The sequence below is a fragment of the Oenanthe melanoleuca genome, chromosome 6, assembly GCF_029582105.1.
Source record: "Oenanthe melanoleuca isolate GR-GAL-2019-014 chromosome 6, OMel1.0, whole genome shotgun sequence".
Taxonomy (NCBI): domain Eukaryota; kingdom Metazoa; phylum Chordata; class Aves; order Passeriformes; family Muscicapidae; genus Oenanthe; species Oenanthe melanoleuca.
This window is the reverse complement of record NC_079340.1, coordinates 9,016,031-9,037,786: the sequence shown is the minus strand read 5'-3', so window position 1 is coordinate 9,037,786 and position 21,756 is coordinate 9,016,031. Positions and strand designations below refer to the sequence as shown.

The following is a 21,756-nucleotide window of genomic DNA, read 5'->3' as shown; positions in this document are numbered from 1 at the left end:
CAGGGTTTGAAAGAAATCACTTGGAAAGACAGTGATTTTTTTTTTTTAATCTACCAACACCATTTACAATGAGTTAATAAAATTTTCTCATTAGTTTGATGTAATTCTTAAATTCATTAGCCTCCTAGCACACACTGCTTAGGTCTGGTCTGTAGTAGGACTTGTACTTTTCAGGAAAAACTGTTTTAAAACAATGACACCTTACAGAATACCCCTGACACCCCATGGCTGAGTCTGAGGGCAAACTTCCACAGAATAGATAATGTTCCACTGACAAGATGACTAAGAACTCAAATTATATAAGTAAGAAACTTACAAATGCTTAGCCATAGTTCCAAATTACTTGTTACATTCTTCTACTTTATTTTAAAGTAGAATTTTAGGCATTTTAGTATAATTTTTAGGCATTTTAAAGATCCATATTTTTAAAAGGCAAACAAAAGCTCACCTGTAAGCAGCACAATATCCCCAGGAAACACAGTGAGGGACCAAAATGCAGCACCACGCCACAGCACCACCTTTCTCTCAATTTCTGACTGGTCAATAACAACAATTGTTGCTACAGGAATTTTACCCAAAGATTTTGGTTTAGTCTTCGACTGTATTTCTTTGATATGACAAGGATGTACAGCTGTGACCAAAATATTGTACTTTTGATCTTTGCTGCAGCAATTCTTAAGTAGTGATAGTTTCTTTTGGAGTTTCTTGAACTCTGTCATCCTGTCTGGATCCACTCTCACCCCAGAACCAGGAGGAGAAGAATTCAGTTTAGCTCTCTTGGATTTCAGCTGTCTTTTAAATGCTGAGTGAAAAAGATGAAAGGAATCTTCATACTTGCGGGGTCTTTTAGAAGAGTTCTTGTGAGAACAGTTCCCTTGAGAGCACAGTACTCCAGAGCTCAATGGCTCAATATGGATTTCATTTACAAATTGCTCAGCAGGAACATCAAGTTCTTGAAAATTTTCTGCATTTTCCTGAGCACTTTCTTCCTGTTTGGTAGCATTAATCCAAACATTTTCTCCATCATCCTCAGAACTGAAAAGTTCAAGAGAACTTGCATTCTCTTCCTGATATTCACTTTCAGTCACATTAGTAGTACATGTTCCAACACCAGAATCACATTGTAAGTGATAATACTGTTGTTCTTCAGCTTTTTTGCCTCCTTCTCTTTCTGGTAGTTTTACAGTTATTTCTTGCATCTCATTCTGTGCAAAAACAGCCACCTGACTTGAAGTCACTACAGTACGAAATTCAGTGTCTGCTGACACTGCAAAGTCTGCACAGTCATTTGGTTCTTTTGGTTTGGACTCCTGACTTTTTTGGAAAAACACATCCAAATACTGACTCGGATGTTCATGGTGCTCACTTGTGAGACCTGCCTGAAGTCCCACAGACTGCACATGGATGCTGACCCGCTCAGTACTGGCAACCAAAGCAGAAATGTCAGAGCTGTTGACTTCCAAAGGACTGGCTTTTCTCTCAGTGAGCTCTGGGCAGCAGGCACATAATGGTTTCTCTTGTCCAGCTGATTCTGCACAGCTCTGAGGCAGGTGTTGATCTGCAGCCTGATTTACCTGTGCAGGTGTTAATCTATCTTTGGACACTTGACAATCAGGGCAAGTTAAACTTGTGCTCTTTTTGCTGGTACAAGTTAGTGTCACAGGGGCAGGAGACTTTCCTTCTTTTTCTTTGAAGCTGCCCTGCTGAGCACTGTCCCCACTTGCAGGGACTCGTGTGAGTGTGGAGCTTTGTGCCTGGGGTACTGAGGGGGCAGCAGCACCCTGGACCTCTGCAGAAACAAACCCACGGGTATCACACCAACAGTGCAGCTCTCTCCATTTCTCACCAGCAGGGGCTGAACTGCTTTGCTCTAACCCCTGCAGTGCACTCGGAATACTGGGTGCTCCCACAAAAATATGAATTTGAGGTCTTTTTGACATTTTGACTGCTGTGTAAGTTTGACTTAAAATTATGTGGTTTATGCAATGAGCACAATAATAAATACTAGCAAATGCAAAAAAAAAAGATTTTACTTTTTCTTTGCAATTTTAAAAACACCTAAAATTCATGTGAGTATTTCCTAGTTTAACTGATTCAAACACTACTTGACTACTTAAAGCCTATAAAAATAGACAAACAAAATCTAAAAAATGGAATTTATTTTAGAAATATTTAACACTTATTTGTGTCAAACTTGCATAGAAAAATAAATTTACAGCAACACCTAGTTTCTGATTCATGGAAACACATTATAGTGAAGTTAGAATTAAGTTAAATTATTGACCTATTTGTCTTCATTTATTATTGCTAATTAAACAGTCAAATGTGACTTCATTTGATTTTAACTCATCTGAAATAAATGTAAGAAATCCTCACAGCATGGTTAGGAGGTCATTTCATCTCCCAGAAAATTACAAATTTAATCAACTAAATGATTAAAACAGTACAGCTATTTAAAATTAAAGTTTGCTAGAAATGCATATTTTACATGCTGTTTTGGCATGAAGCTACTGTTTCAGGCTATTACTGATAAATTACAATTATTTAAAAACCACTAAGAGATCAGTAAAGCTTGAGTAGGTGATTTAGGATTTGCTTCAATCTTTTATGTAGAATCAAACTACTTAAGAAAGTACTAGCTTTCCGAGCTAATTAAAATTAAGCCCACTTACACAGCATATCAAATGAAGACCTTTTATTTTTTAAAATTTCTGCTGTGTAATTATAATTTTAAAATATGAAGAAATGGCTATAACTATTTGTTAAAATGCTGATTACAACTACTTGTTTTGGGAGTGCTGTTGCTAATAAAAGTTGCTTCCATAGGCAATTCTGCAGATGTAGAGAACAGCAGAAAAAATCCGAGAGCTAATCCAGCTGTAAATAGAAGGAAAAGGCCATTGAAACAAATGCAGTACTGAAAGATATACAAATTTTTCATTTAGCACTAATTAAATTACCAACCATTTTCCTAACAAGCCCACTAGGGGTCAATAAATCTGCACATTCATAAGGCTCGCTGTTACATGGAAAAACCATAAACATCCCAGAATACTGATCTCTGGGGTATCACTGCTGTCACTGGAAAAGTAATGTACCATCACTAAAATTAGATAGGGCAAAATACAAGGAAAACCAAAACGTAGTGACTGGTATCGCTCACTTTCATGCTCGTAACAAAATTAATACCACTTAAAATACCACTTAAAGTTTGGAGTGTCCAAACTTCTTCAGCTGCACATTTAAATTTAGTCCCAGAAAATGCAAACTTTTAAAGGACAATCCCCAAAGCTGTGAAAGCATATAAAGAATGGTAATATGCAAATAACCAGAAGAACAGAATTTACAGTCAATGCTAAAGTAGTGGATCAGGTAAGAGAAAGACAAAGCAAAGTAATAGTGAGGTCAAGTCCCTAAGGAAATCATGTTAATAAGTTTTATAGATAAAAGGCTACCTAATACATGATGTAAAAAGCTCAGTAACAGATCTGTGACAAATAGAAAATGTTACTATCAATTAAAATGATAACTTTGTAAATGTCCAGTTATATAGTAATTTATCTGCCCCTCATTTTAAGTATCACTTTTCCTTTGCTTTTCGACATGCTTAAAGGTTTATAAGTTACACAAAAATTCAGAAAGTTTTCCTTAACTTTCCACTTCTGTAATTTCTCTAAACTTAGGATTTGCTTTCCTGATTCACATTTTGCAGTACCAGTACATTCAACGTTGGATAGGGCCCTGAGCAACCTGGTCTACTGAAGCATGTCCACGGCAGAGGGTTTGGAACTTGATTTTTGAGAACCTTTTCAAACCAAGCTGTTCTATGAATCTATGATCATACCAAAGAAATTTAATCTTGATGCTATTTAACCAATGTTTGCAATTAAAATACAGTTTTCATTTTCAAAACATAAATTACCTTAGTAATGGTAAGTCTGCCGACTTTCTGATTCCACTACTAAATGGCTTGCTTCGGCAATTTCCAAGTGACTTTTTGGGTCAAAGATGTCAAACTCCTTCCTGTACTAGGAACCATCAATAACTAAAATAATTTAAGTCTGTAAATCAGAAAGAAAAAAGAATTAAAGTTTACCAAAATTCTCTGTATGCAAAACTTTGCTTTGCTGCTTTAGAACAGAATTATTACTCACTTAATGAGTTTTGTTAGTGAAGTTCTGCACCTTGTTATAAATAAAAGTCTGAAAGAACAATTCATTACAGATTTTAAAACGTGAGAAAAAAATTATCATTTTATTAAAATTCTACTGCCACAAAACCAATCCATTTTATACTGTAGGTAAATGATCTGTGGGCAGACAGTGGGTTAACTAACAATACCAAAGATAACAGGAGCTAAAACTCAAAGACACAACTGAAACCTGAATGCACATATCCATTATACCTGTTAATTATTACACCATTTCCTAATTTGTGGAAAGGTGCTCTATTCCTAAGAGCCAATGAAAACCAAGCTTTTTATCTCTGAAATGGTCAGAGTCTGATTGACGGGTCAATGATCTATTAAAAAACAGTAACTACATCAGCAAATTTTACATTTGCAAGACACTGCAACTGAAGTTTAATATAAAGAAATATATTATGCTACATAGCATATTTCCTCCAATCTAAACAGTAAAACAGGAATCCTCAATTTTTAAAATGAACTGTCACTAACAAATTGTTAATCTCTAGTGATTTGCTGCGCATGGAACAAAATGAAAAATAGCTTTAAAAATCCTCTTCCCATAGTTACTCTGGAAATGTTCTGTTGCTACATACATGACCTTAAAGAACCCTCAAAATCTGCTAGAAATACTCACTGTCTTCCATATTTTTCTACTCAGTAATAGTATTCACTCACCATGATAATCATCAAGCATTACACCAAGGTAATTTAAGAGGGTGACACAGCTTCAACTTTCTATCATTCCTGAATATACATGGTAGCCACATGCCTAAATCTCTGTTTTGAGAAGTTGGATCCAAATAGTCTCATCAAGTCTTTACTTAAGCCCTGTATACTAAAAGTAAACCACACTAATTCAACCTCCAGCTAAGAGTTTATGTCTGTTACACACTACAAAGTTTCAAGCTACAAATAAAATTACAGAAATAAAATACAGTAATGCATCAGAAGACAAAGGACTACATCAATATAATGCAAAAGTGTACTTCCCCTCTAGAAACACTAAAATTTTAGGAGATAAACATTGTATTCTTTTAATTTACTACTTTGATTTGCTGCAGTTTGATGATGAGCATCCTAAATAGTATGTGGTTAATGACTTGATCCCTAAAAACATGCAAAAAACCATTATACTGTCCTTTACATGCTGAAAAGCTGGCCCAGAAAGTAATAACATAAAGTAGGATATTCCTTAAATCCTAAATTTTAACTTCTATCATCAAGTTTATCCTCTCTTATTCGCTTACCGGACTTTATACTCCTCCTACACGTAGCATAAAAATTTAAAGGACTGATTAATCTACCTTACAATGGAGGAAACTGAATTATTCATAGCCATCTACAGAGTATTTCGTTTCAGTTAAATTCAAGCTGGAAGGTTGGTTGCCTGGGCTTTTCTTTTTTCAACAATTCAACCTGAGTTGCCAACCAAAGGAAAACCAGAAAAACTTCTTGATGCAGAAATCTGACTAAATCACAGGAAACTCTTCTGGCATTTTCACATGCTGCCCAAATCTCCCTCCAAAGTTCAACGTGATCTTTTTAAAAAGCCAGGTACTGCAGCTGTAGGTTAACTTTGCAAGAAGAAACAGCAAGCAGTATAGTAACAGTTTCATATACTTAGAAACTGAAACAACTCTGGGATGAAGTGATGAACACATTCCACGTTTGGTCATAACTTATGCAAGCAAAAGAAGGGTGATCCTTCTGCCAACAACTCCTGCTGACACTGCAAGTGAATCAATACACCAGCGACAGCATCCATCTACTAAATCAATAAGCTTGGTCCAAACACATATAAAGAGGAACACAATGGAAAACAAAAACTGAGAAGAAATCAAGCTAAGAAACTTGTAGCTGATGCAAACTTACTCTATGTAAGAGTGAGAAATGTATCATGTGGGCTTAGAAGATTATATGTCTAAGTGAATGGCAGCTCAAGGAGATTTACGTGGATTGAATTAGCCAAGGCTGGCGGGACCTAACAAGAAGTCAAGGGAACACGGATGTGGGAGAACATAGATGTACATACACATGGCTAACTGGGGAAATGAATACTTCTGTCATCCCTTGTTTGGTGATTGTTACAAATACTTTTTATCTGAATTCTAATACAAAGTTCCAGGCAAAGACTGTAGTCCTGTCCATAACTGACCTGTTTAACCAAATGCAATTTCACACCAAGATGGTTATTTGGCTCACATAACACTGTGTCAGCACGTGGAATACTGTGCACAGAGGCTGCTGTCAACCAGACCTGTGGTACAGCAAGAACCCTGCTAGTTGATTTCAAAATTGATGAAAATCACAAGCCACCATTTGCCTACAGCAGTATCTGTAATCAGTATAAAGTTACTTCTAAAAGAGGTACTTAGGTTATTACTGGCCATAAAAGAACTTCTATTAGTACTTACTACTGAAGTAAAATGGCAGCAATATTAATCCATGCAGTATTTAGTTCCTCTCAGTAGCTATTACCAGAGGACTACAATTGAACCATTTGAACTCAAGATAGGTACAGCTGGTTTACAAGTACATAAAACCTGTATTCAGCAATACATAGCCATAAAACATGAGGCATCCTTTTTTTTTTTTTCTTATTTGGAGCACTTTCAGTAACAAGATGATCTTTAGAATATGGAACACTTATGGTTTAGGTATCACAATAGAAAACTTCCTAAATACTCTTGGAGCAGCAGGGAAATTATTTAAACTAGAAATCAGTGTTCTAACCAGTTCCCTAGCCTGACACTGTAAAAAATGCTAAATCAAAATACTGAGTAAGAAGAGGCAAGTTGTTCTTCATAACTATTACTGAACTATTAAAATACCAAAAGGTGGCAAGCAATCAAATGGAATTGCTATTGCTATTTAATGTGTACCTACTTGCCTGCAGGGCCTGCAGTTTCTAAAGTTGGGCTCTAGAAGGAAAATATTTCGCTGGATCACAAACAAAGACATTTCCTCTATAAATACAAGCTTGGATCTTATAAAGGCATCTACTGAGCAGTTGCATCAGCCATTTTATTTTACCATTATTATTTTTTGGAACCAAATGATGCAAAAACCTGAACACTGATTAATACAGTTTCAATTCAGCCACTGAGACAGCCTTCATTGTGTTTGAAAATTGGAGTAAAGGTAGTAGGCTTTTGTGATTAACTTGATAATTTTTTCCTCACTGCCTTCGTGTCTTTTGGGATGGCCCCTTAAGTAAATGCTATTTATTGATTTTTGTTTTGCAATACACAGAAACATATAATAAAGGAGATATAAGCATCCAGTGACTGCTACAAACAAAAGAAGTTAAAAGTTCTAGAGAACACTGACCTTTTGAGTAGAAAAGAAAGATAAAGGTAAAAGGTCAAAGATACACAAATGTGCCATGCACGTTTTGTTGAAGAACACTCATTCCTCAAACCCTTGTTTTTGAGAACTATTTAAACAACTAAATAGCTATACCTTCTGTCAAGAGAAGATATTTTTCCATATATTTTAGCATATTAATACCTCAAAATATTAGAATGACATCATTGTGGTTTTTTTTCAGAAAAGCTATTTAGTTTGCAGAAAGTTTTCCACAAGTATCATTACAAATGAAAATCCATATTGGGACTGAAACTTGATAAAGAGGTGGATAAAACAATACAGGACCTAAGATGAAAGCAAGGTAACTGGTCAAAGAAACATCATAATATCTGATTTCCATCAGATTAATTGCCAGTAGATTTATTAGGACCAGAAGATAAATATATATACATAAGAAATATTTAAAATACAAAGCCACCAATATTATTGTCTCACCTTTACAGAAGCCTTACTCAAAAAAGATGAAGCTTTAAACTGAAAACCTGGATGCTGATTGCATATTCATAGTCAAAAATGGGATATTGTCACTTTTTTGGACAACAGCCAAGACTATCCTTTTGTACTGGGGGTCACAGGATTTTGAAAAGGTAAAATTCTTAACATTTACCATGTAAAGTAATCTACTAGGTGCCAGGAAAACATCTTTCACTCTCCACCATAAGTGGTTATATCAGCAATAGACCTTAACAGAAGCTGTACTTCCTCTTGCCTTTAAGACAAGTGGGATACTTCTCATTTGTCACCAATAAACACTCACTCCAAGAAGTCATATTGGAGCACACAAGTCATCACTAGATCAAGTCATTTTCCAGGGCTGTTCAAAACTACAAGCTATACAAGGAAGCCAGTGGGCAAACAAGCCCACAAGACACCTTTAGACTAACAGCTCCATCATGACTTCATTTACTTCATCACTGTTTATACAGGATCCCTCCAGAAGAGCAAACATTTAACCTTCCTGCAAACATAAATGGCAACAAGTACTTCTTGTCAGCACTGAACCTATGGCACTATTCCCTCCCCACCCCAAGCCACATTGTGCACATTTTATCTGTTCCTCTAGTGTGCAACTACATCCTTTCTGTGGTGGTATTAGTGTATTTCTGTGAGGTTCAAAGGAACAGACAATCCAATCCCATCAACAGCTGATCTCAGTACTTTCAAATCTCAGGAAAACTGGCTTTACAAGATTCTACAGATCCAGAGTCTCAAAAGTTCAAAGACATGCTTTGGATGTAAGCATTGCAATTTAAACAAACCTCTTGAGAGATGCTAACTACGTGACAATACTGACTTTTATGTCCAAATCTAGAATTTCAGTTCTTGAAAAGGCAAAGGATTTTCAAGATTATTTTAATATCTCCATTTTGCACACACCCCAGGAATACACCTCAGCTGTAAGTGAAAAGGATTTGCTGTTCTATCTACAAGTTGAGGTTTAAGATTTTTTAAGAGATAAAGCCCCCTTAAGGAAACATAACCTTCAGACTTGGGCCAAACTGTCTCTGTACACTGGTGAACAGCGTTACAAAGATCACTGATGGTTCACTGCCCACACTTGCTCCTTGCTGTGACCACAGAGGGAACACACCTACCAACTTCTTAGCAGAACTGCATGAACGTCACTCTTTCATAGCTATTCCAGCTAAGTAGTAAAGTTGTTAATTTACTAGAGCACTGCAGGAAACCAAGACAAAAAAATTAGAATATTTTGAGTGAGGCAGAACTACAGTTAATCTTCTGGAAACAAAGTTTTCAAGTCTTTTCACATTTACTTATGAAAAAATTAGGATATGATAAATAGAGAAAATCAGCATTAGCTTTTTAATATATAAGCCTTTACATTTCAGTGGTTTAGATGGATGTCAGTTTAGCAAACTGGTTAAGCTTTAACAGAGAACAGGTGACACTGAGTAACTACCAACATAGCTGACTGAGCCAAAGGTGCCTTTTAGATGCAAATTTCCTTATTTCAAAGAGGTGGTTTTTCTCTCAGCAATGCACTTTGACTATTTATTGATATTTGACTATAAATTAAATAATTTGACTGATTATACTTCAAAAAATTGTCGATCATAATTTCTATCCTATTGTGCCCCAAATCGTTAAAGGAAATCACCACAATTGAACAAAATGTGAATGAAGTGTACTAATTAAATGCCAAAAACACTGATTTGGCCTGTATCCTTTTCTGTGGTAATTCAGCTGTCTGAAAACACCTCAGGCAAAATCAAAAAACTCAAGGTATGATGTAACGAGTCATCCTGAGTCTCCCTCTACTGTTCCAAGTCAGTGTGTAGCAGCAGGGCACAGTAGCATAACCACTGATAAAAACCTTCTTGTACCTCTGTTCTCAATTAAAGCATATAATTTTCTTCACTCTTTCCATTCGAGGCAATACCTCAATTATTATCTGTACTGTGCTATTATTACTGTGTACCTTCACTCAGCTGCCTTTGATTCAGCAACTTTTCTAAATATTTTTATTACTTGCAGTACTACATAGTCCTGCTCCTGAAATTTTAAGTTGTTTAACTTCCAAAGCTCCTGAAATATGAAGAGTTAAGGATGAAAACTAAAGAGAGTTATCTATTTATTCATTTGTCTTCATGCAGAAGTTGCTCCAATCTGAAGTAAAACTATAAATTGCTTCTTTCTGCACATAACACAGAAAAAGTAGAAATTAAAGAAATGGTCACCTCATAGTTTAACACCTTGTGTACTGGAACTGTAATCCTGTTTGCAGATGCAATTTTTTTTTCTGTCTGCCAGGTGTTGCAAGTTCTAAACTTGTTTTTCAGTAGAATAGAAACAATAGGACTGACGTATACCAGGTCAATATTGGCTACTAGCATATTAGCATATTCTTTATCCAGAACACCATGTGAGCTGCTATACAAAGCCAAAATCACAACAGTCTTCAAAACATATTTCAAAAAACACTAGCAGGAAGTTTTCACATAGAACAGAAGCAGCAGTGCCAACATTAGAAATCTATCCTTTTAACAAGTGCTCTGTTTAATTGCCGCAACACACAAATGAGTTTGGTACTGAAGTAGCTCTGAAGAGTGTTTCATAGCCCACCCTTATTCCATGTCAAGTGACATCATCTACAGAAAGACAGTTACTGCTCTGTGTGACTCCTGGTGCTTTAGTGCCATACCCAACCACCTGAATTTTACATTCTGTAAAAACATGGAAGAGGAAAAACAGAGGTGAAGAAACACAAGAAATTTGCAATCCATTCCGTATCAAAGTACTCTTTGTATTCAGCTAATGATTTGAGTAACTCCAGGTTTAACTTGCTTGTGTAAGGAAGCACATGAAATAAAAACATCTATTGGTAGTATTAAGCATATGACAGGAAATGAGTAAATACATATTGGTTTCCCTTCCAATAAATTTCACATTAAACCTGTTTATATGAGCTTACTTTAAAATGTTTTAAAATTAGCAGATAAAGCAGAAAATCCAAAAAGCTATTATACTAAACATGTGATCCATTATCTTTCTCTGGAGATTAGTAACCTTTACAACAGACCAGAGAGACAGGAATTCAGAAAGCAGTACAGTTTGTTCTGTCTTGGCTAATGTTCTGAGTTACCTGACATTGCATTTCAAGAACTACACCTATATTAACATTATATTTTATATAAAAACTTTACCTTGCAGGTAAAACTAACATACCATCTGAATGAGTGGCACTTTAGGAGCCATGTGCTCATAAAAAACATTAAATGAGGCATGGCAACATCTCATGTTAACCATTATGAAACATTGGAGCAGAAGAAAACTTTGAGATAAAATACATAAAGCTAAACCACTAAGACATCATATTTGTCAGCATAAATCTAAAAAGCAGCAAAGGGAGATTTAGTTTATATGATGGAAACCAGATTAAAAAATAATTGAAGGTATCTTTTTAAAAATAAAGACAGTATGCATTCAGTAAATACAAGGTATTCAGAGACAAGTGAGAATCAAAATAGTAACATACTTCTATCAAAAGGAACTTTATGAAATTACAATACACAAACAACATACTATGAACTTCAGCTCCCAACAGAAAAACCATGCAGAAAACTGAACAGTCTGATCACAGTGTGAAAAAAATTAGTAAGTGATGGGTATGGATGGAAAGTTTCACAAAATGAACAAGTGCAAGAATTTGATTCGATGAAGCTGAAAAAAAACAAACATCCAAAACAACGTCCACTCAAATTGCATTCCTCATGAAAAAAGGCAAATATAGAAGAAGAAAGTGGTAACATAATAAGAATTAAGAACTGTGCAATGATACTGTGTAGTTTTTAATTCCTTCATACATTATGACGTTCATCATGATTCTTTCTCCATATGGCAAACAAGTAAGTTTTACTCTACCAGCTCTCAAGGAAGTTGAGATTCCACTCCCAAATGGGAACCAGCTGTCAAGTCCCTTTGCCTATGCTTATCCCTTTAACTTGGGAAACAGAGTGTTTAAAAAATTGTGTTACATTTTATATCCAGGAAAGTTTAAAGTTCTGATCCTGGAAGCTATTCTATGCAGTTCCCTTCTCCAGGCAGCTCTGAAGTGACAAACTGTTTGGTGGGTATCTCAGCTTTCCTTGGAGCATGCAAACATGAAGAAGGAAGCTGTCCATCAGCATCATTCTCCACTACTGAGCATTGCAAAGCCACTTACACTGTACTGCTGGATAGAACGGTGGTGCTGTGCAAAGTTTTTCCTCTCCAAACAGAACCCAGCTTTTTAAGACTATAAATATATAAAAAAAAATGAAAGCTCTTTAAAAAATGTCGACTCACATTTATCTTTCAAAAAAAGAAAATTTCACTCTTGTGGCCAACATCAGTATTTTAGAAAGGTGTGGGGAAAGTTAAGCCAAATAGGTCAAACCCTAACCTCTCAAATTTTCAATAGCTCATCTTATATAAATCAAAATACAGTTTAGTGGGGACTGAAGCTCTTCCAAAGTAAAAGTTATCTAGGATTTTCCACGTTACATTGGTTTTCCTATTTAGTTCCAGGCTCCATGACAGAAATTTGCCACCTTGCTTCACATTTTAATAAGAGTACTCATGATACTTCAAGAGCAGCTCTATCCTATTATTCTAAAAATTAAATAGTGATGTCTCAGCTCAGAGACTAGATGTGAAGAGCAGAACAACTGGCAGAAAGTTTGCCACTGATCATTAGGATTAGTACTGCTTCACAAGCACTGATGCAATGAGGAGTTTGGGGTTACAGCAGGAATGAAAGCCTCACACCCTGAGAAGTCAGAGCTCTGCCTCCTGGGGTTCCATTGCTGGGCACAGCAAGGCCAGGGAACAGCTCAGCTGCAAAGTCTGTATTCCCAACAGGCCACTTAAAATTAGCAATCCATGCAGTTACAGAGCTAATAAAGTCATCTTCCTCCATCTTATCTCAATTTCATGCTCTTTTATGATCTAGGGTGGGAAAACAGAAAGAAACAAACAAGTCTAAGTTCAAGAAACTACACTGCTTTAAACAAGTTGATCTGACATTCTCAGCAGAAAAAAGCACAATCATATCTACACTGGCATATTCCCAAAGAACTAATGCCAACCCCACATTTATTTTCTTTGCTTGTTGAGTAATTCCACCTGGCATTTACTTGGCATTTCAGAATTTTTTCTATCCAAATATAGTCACAGGTCAAATTATACTACCTTCTCTTCACCTGCCATCATCCAATTTGCTGGATGAAGATTTGCTGAAAGACAGACTTACTTTTCAGACATATCAAGCATACAGTATGAAAATAACTGATATAAAATCTGCTGGCAAAACATACATGCAATGTATTTGACAACCATTCCTTTTATCCAGACCAACTCATTAAAGTAGCTATGGATAGTACTTGTTATTCCAAGAGAAATTCTGCTCATTCCTCTATCATTCATTTCTATGGATTCTTTTAATCCAATAGAACCTGCAAAAGCCTACATAATTTCTATTTTTCATCATCTCCAACATAAAACTGAATGAACTGCAGTTCCATTAGACCTCACTATTTGTGTTCCTAGGAATGAGTAAATTGAATATGCTCTGAAAAAGGATAAACATTCAAAGTAGGAAGTATTTTACTTATCACTTTGAAAAATAATCTAAGACTTTCCTATATTTCTTGAAGAAAATCAAGTCTGATAGGGAAGAAACTATAAGTTTATTAGAAATTCCAGGAATACACACTGTCCATGCTCCATAATTACTGGCCTATATTCATTTAGACATGAGGACCTTTCAAGTTTGTGTAACTAGCTCAGTTCCAAGCAGTATTTGTTCTCCCCATATTTTTAAGAAGTTGGGAAGAAATTATTATCGAGATTTTTCATGGGAACAGAGGCAATGAAAGGTTAAGTAACTTACTTTTGCTTGCACGGTAAATTGAACCAATTGTAGAACTCACTGATTAAATCTTACATACTCATACCTTAAACATTGCACTGCCATTCCCCAGTGCACAATCCTTCACCTTCTTGATAAGATACAAAACCCATTTCACCTCAGCTTTTCATCCTATCTCTTGAGATTTTGAACAGCCATCATCCCTGTTTATATAATTTTTGTATCTACAATTCTTTCTTCCTGCAATATGAAATTTATTGTCCTCCTCTGCTTTTATTCCTTACTTGAGGTCTCAGTTGCTGGTTTACAAGCACAAAATAATCAAATGATTCAAAGTCAGGGTTAACACAGGGCATCTGATGTAACTATTTTTTTTTTGTTTAGTTCCTGGACCTCATAAAATATTTAAAGGAACCTTATGTTGTGCAGAACACACCCACACAATCAAGCCTTAGTTTTCAAAATGTTAAGAATTACTTTAAGTCTTGAGGTAGTGCCCTATATTCTACTGTGACTTAAGATCTCACTGTGGGAGAAAAAAGACGAGTGTTTCGTCACATAAGAGACTTTTTTTCTTTTAGTTAACAGGCCCATTAACTTCTTTAACTTACATGACCTTCACTGAATTAGCCATCTAATAAACAGGATTAAATTGCACCTAAAACTAAGTAACATTAATGGACTTTCACTACAACCATGAGTTCAATGTAGGTGAGGGGTAAAGTATTTAGGGAGAACAGAACAGTGAAAGAGAGTGGCTTCTAATTCCATCCTTCACCTATTAATCTATTACTTTGGGGTTTTGGTCACATGAGGAGGAAGCTCAATTTCTGCTTAGGTAGCCCAATGTTACATTGATGTAAATGCCACAATGATAATGTAGCCTTCAAACCTGAGATGAACATAAAGCATCCTCTGTTCAAGCAAGCTGATCTCTATAGCTGAACAATCTCAAAGCACACATTATTTAGATTGTCATTTAGTGTTCCTTTACTGAACTAAAGAAAAACACCAGGCTTATGTGAAAACTGATAAGATGAAAGAAACCACGATAAGCATCTACAAATTCCATGGTGATTTTAACTCATTTAGTCAGAAGATCAAAATATAATAATCCTTCTGAAAACTGAAAATCTCTTACTAATGATATGCACAGACCCTACCTTTCTGGTACTTCAAAATAAGCCTAGTTTCAACCTAATGGCTTTCAAAACAAAAAAACAGAAGAGATGAAGCAGAACACATCATCTTGCCTATGCTGACAAGATCAGACAATAAATAATAATCAAGAAAAACTTGATACTGTGTTTTCAAAAACTGTTCAAGTGTGCTCAAGAAGGGACAATTTAATTAAAACAGAAATATTTCCTTTTCTGACCTTTGGGATGAGCTATTCAACAGTAATTTTGTGCTGTACCTTAACATCCAGAGGGCATGAACAATCATGAGGTCTGTGAAAGATGACCAAGAAAAGATATCACATATACATTTTTACACCCAGCATAACCATAAATCCATAATGTGTTGAAAAATACCAGCCAATGAACTCCTGGAGTTTTCTGATAATACCAATTTCAATTATACCAACAAACTTGAATGACAATTCTTAATGCTTTGTGGGCTTCACCCACCAACATATTTCACAGAAGATGTAAGCAATCAAATATATTTTAACAATCTTGATTTCCATAACCACTCTTCCAAAGTGAAAGAGGCTAAAGTTGATTTTGCTAATAGAAATGCAAACAGAAGCACTACAGAAGACTAGTATTCTCTAGTTCATAAGAGCTTTAATGTTTGTTATTTAAACAACACGCACTACGTTTATGTCAACAACTTCTGATTATCAATTGAGTATTAAACCAAGAAAAAACTGGTTTGCAGCCTCTGATGCTGTGATTCTAGGCTGGAAAAACTTCAGGTATAATTTTCAGCCAAGGATACCAAGAGCTGCAAAAAAGATTAATTTCAATTATAAATGTTACTTTCAAACAATTCTTATTTCACTCCTGGCAAACCACTTTCTACTGTCTGTTATTTGCTATGTTCACTGAAATAGACAGGAATTTTCTAAAAAACATAATTTCCTGGAAATAAACTGACTAAAGTACTGTCTTTTCATCCTAACCTTATTTAAGAGAACAAAGCTGCCATGCTCACAGTGCATCTGTGGAAGATTTATGCCTGTGTATCTATCAGCTTTCCCATTACTGGCTTTTTCATCAGCTGATTTCAAACACAACAGCAACATGAGAATCACAAATATTTCAGGATTGGGTAACTATATCATGCTCTCTTTTGGCTTTTAAATTAGAAAGGAGGAAATACCAATCAAAAGCTAAAGATTATGCCACAATGACACAAATCAGCTGCTTACACAAATTCTCACTCATACAGGAATTGAGAAAGCAGAAGCCTTCACACTGACCCACAAAGGCCTCTATCATGAATGGTCTCATTGACGGAAAGGTCACTGAAATCAGATTAATTTCTGACTGACTTCAGCAAGCTCTGGGACAGATCTTCAGCCTCCTGAGAGAGTTACTTTTTGTCCTACCCATCTGAAAACCAGAAGTGGTGTTACAGGGATAAGTGTGATTAAAAAGCATATTTAGTATTTATCTGTTAGATTATCTGACAATACTCATTATCAATATATTGATAGTAACAGCACCGAAACATGGCACTGAGAATTTCTGTGTATCTATATAGTGCCTGACCAAGAGATAAGGGCATCAGGTCCCATATACATGAAGAGCTTTTTATATCTGCTCTGTCAGACTGAAGTAACCAGTTGGCAACATCAGTCATCATGCACAGCAACTATATAAACAGATGGAGACAGAAGGTCTTTAAAGCTAATAAACAGAAGCACAACCACTTTTCATGGCAATTTAAAATATTTATTGATGAAGTAGTTATCAGAATGTATTCAATATTTTGATTTCTGCAGCAGAATTGTTAATAAGTTAAAAGCTCAGAAAACTGCTCTGAACCACTTACTGAGAGTTTTCCCAAGTACCCTTCACTTACAAATTAGGAATCCTGTGAAATTCATATCCTAAATAATGGGCTAATAGATCTATTACCAGAATTTTGAAATAAGAATGGTATCGTTAAAGAAATCTTACATTTGATTAAATAATAAATTTAAATATTATTTTGCTACAGATTATTTTTGTAGCAATGCCTCAAGTAAAAAGACAAGGCTCACTTCAGTGTAGTCCCTACTAGGCTAAACCTAGAAGTTCCTACTTTACTTGCACAGTTATGAGTTTCACTCCCTACTTTCACAGGGCTATAGACAAGCAAAAACATTACTATTTACAGATGAAGAAAATGACAGCAGCTTATTACTTGAAGTTGGCTGTCAGGAAAAACTTCAATTTAATGTAAAGTAATACATAAAAACATTAAATAATCAGACCACAGGTACCAAAGCATCTCATTAATAAGACAAAGTATTGAAAGGTTTAAAGCCTTTATCTCAACAGGAAATTATCTGAATATGTCTTCTCCAATTTTGCAACATTGCAGAAAACACATCTCAAACTTGCAGCATCTGCAAATTAACTTCTGCAGTCTGCCTGGAAAACCACCAAATTCAGGTTGTTTTTTATCAAAGCAAAAGGAATAAAAGAAAACCTACAAGTGTGCTCTCCAGATCTGCTATAGCTCAACACAGCTGAAGTTATTTACAGAGGAAAGGCTCTAAACCACTAGATCTCAGTATTGGTATCTTATGCTATCAGTAAAAAGGCTTTTAATAAGCTTTTGTCTCTGGTTGCAAAGAGATGACTGAAATGAAGATTTTTAGTCAAGCGTTCATTTGGTAAAAGTGCTCATATAGCCAGTCACAAAATAAGGGAATCTTCTGGGATTCACCTAGTTCATGTGCTGCATCTCACAGGGACAGCCCTCCAGCAACACTGAAGTCAGACAACTGTTCCACACATCCTGGTTCCTTCCTTGGCATAAAAAGGGAATCAAGAAATAGGGCACTTAGAGTACAACAACTTATTCACAAATTTGGAATTAAAATTAAAATCAGATTATGGATTAATTATTCCTTAGACTCTTTAATCTGTAGTACATTTGTTTCATTACAAAATACATATTTGAAAGAACAAACAATGTACCAACATTATTCCCCATTACTCTGAAGACTGAATGCTGGTACATTCTCCTGCATATAAAGAAACTGCCATCTCCATTTTCACATCCTATGCCAAAACCGATTAGACATGAAGTTTTTACTTCAAAGCATTGGAAAGGCAGAAAATAAAACCCATGAACTCAAGAACATCTCAAGCTAAAGATCTGGAAAAAAAATAGATTTCTATTTGGTACTATTTTAGTACATTTTCCCACAATATGCAGGCAGTTCCCACGCAGGAGGATTTCTGTGAAGTCCTACACACTTGCTGCTCACCTGCATCATCTCCATTTAACACAAACACACAGGATTTTAGCCAAGAGGTGTGTGAACAGTACTACACTTAACATTGCTATCAGATTCACATCCCCCTATTCACCCAGAAACTATTATGCAACTGTCCAGAGATCTGTTGCCTCAGAGGCTGAACAGTTTCTGCAGCAGTTCGGGGTACGAAAATAACCCCAGCTCTCACCTATTTAGTTACACTACCAAGGTCTACATAAAGTAGCACAGTATAACATTTAAGCCCAAGAAAAAGAGGCTCTTTTTTTTTCAATTTCTGGTGAAATGAGGAAGGGAAACATAAATACTCATATAGGCAATTCAAAGGCAAACAACAAGCTTCAATTTTTATTTGGAATTTATCTCAAGCAATTCTTTAAGCAAAGGGTAAGAAATATCTAGTGATTCATGTGGTATGGCTCACAAATTAAAATGAAATTTTCTGAAATAACTGAAAATCCATCTGCAGTTTATTTCAAAATCAATTTGTCTTCCCAGAAGCCAGTTTACCACAGAAAGGAAGTGGTCCTCTGTACAGATCAACTTTCCTCCTGAGTGCATTATCAAATGGAGGCTCAAACTCTGCACAGGAGGCAACCCCAGGGTTACCCTGGATTTGAAGGGCTCAGGAAGACAAGCACAGAGTTATCCCAGCCTGGAAGGATCCCTGATTTGCAGCTTCTCTGCTCCTTCTCATCTGCTCTGGTCAGCTGGTAAGAAGACTGGGATGTAAACTAGGAACAGCTACTGTAATTTCTGAGGGAATTCAGCACCAGTCCAAATAGCTAGTAATTCAAATAATATAATGGATTAAAGCAGAAAGTATTTGATTCTTGTCTTAGACCCCTTTCCTCAATAAAATTTTAAAATCTGACACATAAAAAATTAGTCCACCCGCTATGAAATTGCCAATATACACCTTAAAACAGATTGCTTTAAGAAGGCACAATACAGTGTTCATTGTTCTTATCTATAATAAAAACAATCCGTTAGAATTTATGTAGGTTTTAGAAGCAGCTTAGAAGAAATTAAATCAAGTTGTTTGTCTCCCTGAGTTAACTTCGCAGATTTTAAACAGAAACTGATACCTGTCATGTACACAGTTGAAAATGACCCTGCTGCAAAGCCCATAAATCATACAGACAGTTCCTACCACACAGGTATTGAGTTTTCTCTACTTATTTCTCTCTTCAGATGCAGTCCTAAGACCTAAGTCCTATGAAATTAATGAAGTTAATGAAACTTCTGGTTCTGAAGACAAAAAATTATCTTTTAATCCACCCCAGAGACTTTTTTTTACTGATGCTACTCAAATGTGAATCTTCTGATGGCACCCCACATGCTATATAACAGTAAAGAATATACAGTTCCTCTTTCATTCCTCTATTCTTTAGTTCCTGCTAGACCTCATTCTGAAGCATGCCATTTATAATTTTCTCTGGCAAACTGATTTTGATTCAACTGCTCACTGCTTAGCACATAAGATTATTGGAATGGGAGACACAGATAGTGTCATAACTCTTGCCTCCAGAAAAGATTTGAATTAAACAGAAATACAGTAGAGACCTCCTGGGTTTGATAAACTGCCTGTAAACTGTACACGTTATTTCAGTCATAAATATGTGCAAAATAAAACTCCATAGTTATCTTACCTCTTACAATATCTAAAGACTAAGAAATCTAACATTCTGATTTAGTCATTCTCAGCATCAACACACAAGCTTTTTAAATATTTTGCTGAAATCCAGTCTTGCTTAGAAAGCAGGGTAGGTATGGTACTGCCATTGCTTCAAATACAACTGTGCAACAGAGCCCCTGGAGAGATCCACGTGGTTCTCACATTGTCATGTCCCATGCTCAGTCTCAAATACATCCACAAACATGAGCTACAAACAGCCTGATATTGCAAGCAGCTGATAACTGAGTGTGCTCGTAAATCAGAGAGAACACAGCTGAAAGCAGGACGGGAGTTGAGCATATTAACCTTAAGATGTAAGACTACATGCTTGAGCAAACTGGCTAATCACGTTCTTCATTTACCCTCTGTGTTTGAGCAATGATATTCCAACCTACAGAACAAGGTGGAAATAATTACCTGATAAGGACTAATTGCCACAATACTGCTCACCACCTTCTTTCCTATGCATTTACAAAATTTTAGAACTTGTACAGAAATTGAGCTCTAGCTAATGAGAACATGCAGATGACTGAAATCAAGTAGTAGTTCAAAGCTGATACAACCATTGAGAACACTGCAGTTCTGTAAACTGGAAACTCACACCAAAATAGAAGCTTTCCATAAACCACCTATAACATGGACAGAAAAACAAATCAGTAAGCTTGCTTCTGTAGCCCTGTGAGAACATCCAAAGAACAAACTGGCCAAAGAACCAGCCCCTTTCTTGCTTTTTTTTCCCATTTCACTATCAAGGATCTTTGTTCTTTAGACTGCAATTATAAACGATCCTCATTACAGATAAAAACAAGCCTTATTAGTGGTCCTTAAGAGAACTTCTTCAGATTCCTAGGACAGAGAGCAACATTACATGCAGATAACAACTGAGCACCAGTTGTCTGAAGAGTTTATGTGAGTTAAACAATCTGTGACTAATCTCCCTGCTGACAAATACACAAAAAGTTAAATTGCTTTCCCACAAGCCTTGTAGCACAGCCCATAGTGGTTAGAGATTCCCACAGCGATAAAGCAACTTCCTGGTTATTCCTGGCTTAGGGGCATTGGCCTCCCACAAACCTAAAAAGAAAAAAAAAAACCCTACTGTGTTTTCCAATTAGCAGCCCAAACCGACAGAAAATTAACAAGACACATAATTCTTCTAAATGAACCCGGTTCAATGGTACAGCACACTCTCTCTGATGCTCTGAAAGCAAGCTAAAAGTAATATTCTTAAGAGATGTTGCTTGAGCTACATAAAAAAAGGGACTTGAATGGACCAAGACCCAGAAACAGTCGAGCAGACAAAGTAGATAAATCTCAAGGTCTTTTCCAACCTCAGTGATTGAACAGTTCTATGAAAGCAGCCATGTTAGCGAAGCCTCTGTCCCGTCTCGGCAGGGCAGCACTTAAACACAGGAGGAAGAGCGGGGTTCTCCCACAGCTCCTTTCCCCGTGAGCGCTGGGCGCTGGGTGCGAGCACGCCCTCAGGGGCGCTGTACGTGCGCCGAGGAGAGGCCTGGTTTCGCACGCTGCCGAAGGGCGGCACTGAAGGCTCCAGTCCCGGGCTGTCACGGGCCGCAGCGGGCACAGGGCCCGGCCTGGGCGATGGGACACCGGCCGCGCTCCAGGCAGGGCGGGCGGCGGGCCCGGCCTCACGGACGGGAAGGGAACGGGAAGGGGCGGCGCGGCGGGCACGCAATGCGCAGGCGCGG

The 21,756-nt window shown here is 36.5% G+C and overlaps 1 protein-coding gene across 8 annotated transcripts in view; it reads right to left on the bottom strand.

Moving 5' to 3' along the window:
• The window catches only part of SHLD2 (shieldin complex subunit 2), a 28,737-nt gene extending 7,036 nt beyond the window's left edge, over nt 1–21,701 (bottom strand). For 3 of the 8 annotated variants that reach the window (XR_008840846.1, XM_056495266.1, XM_056495272.1), the window contains exons 1-5: nt 21,379–21,701; nt 12,243–12,314; nt 10,643–10,743; nt 3,923–4,061; nt 449–2,877 (exon numbers count right to left, since the gene is read on the bottom strand). Coding sequence is in view for 7 of the 8 variants with exons in the window: in XM_056495266.1 (XP_056351241.1) it covers nt 449–1,940 (1,492 nt within the window). In the remaining variant the exon portion in view is untranslated. The remainder of the gene's footprint in view (nt 1–448; nt 2,878–3,922; nt 4,062–10,642; nt 10,744–12,242; nt 12,315–21,378) is intronic. The other 5 variants (XM_056495268.1, XM_056495267.1, XM_056495269.1 and 2 more) reach the window with 5 other exon arrangements.
• Between the last annotated feature and the right edge of the window lie 55 nt (nt 21,702–21,756).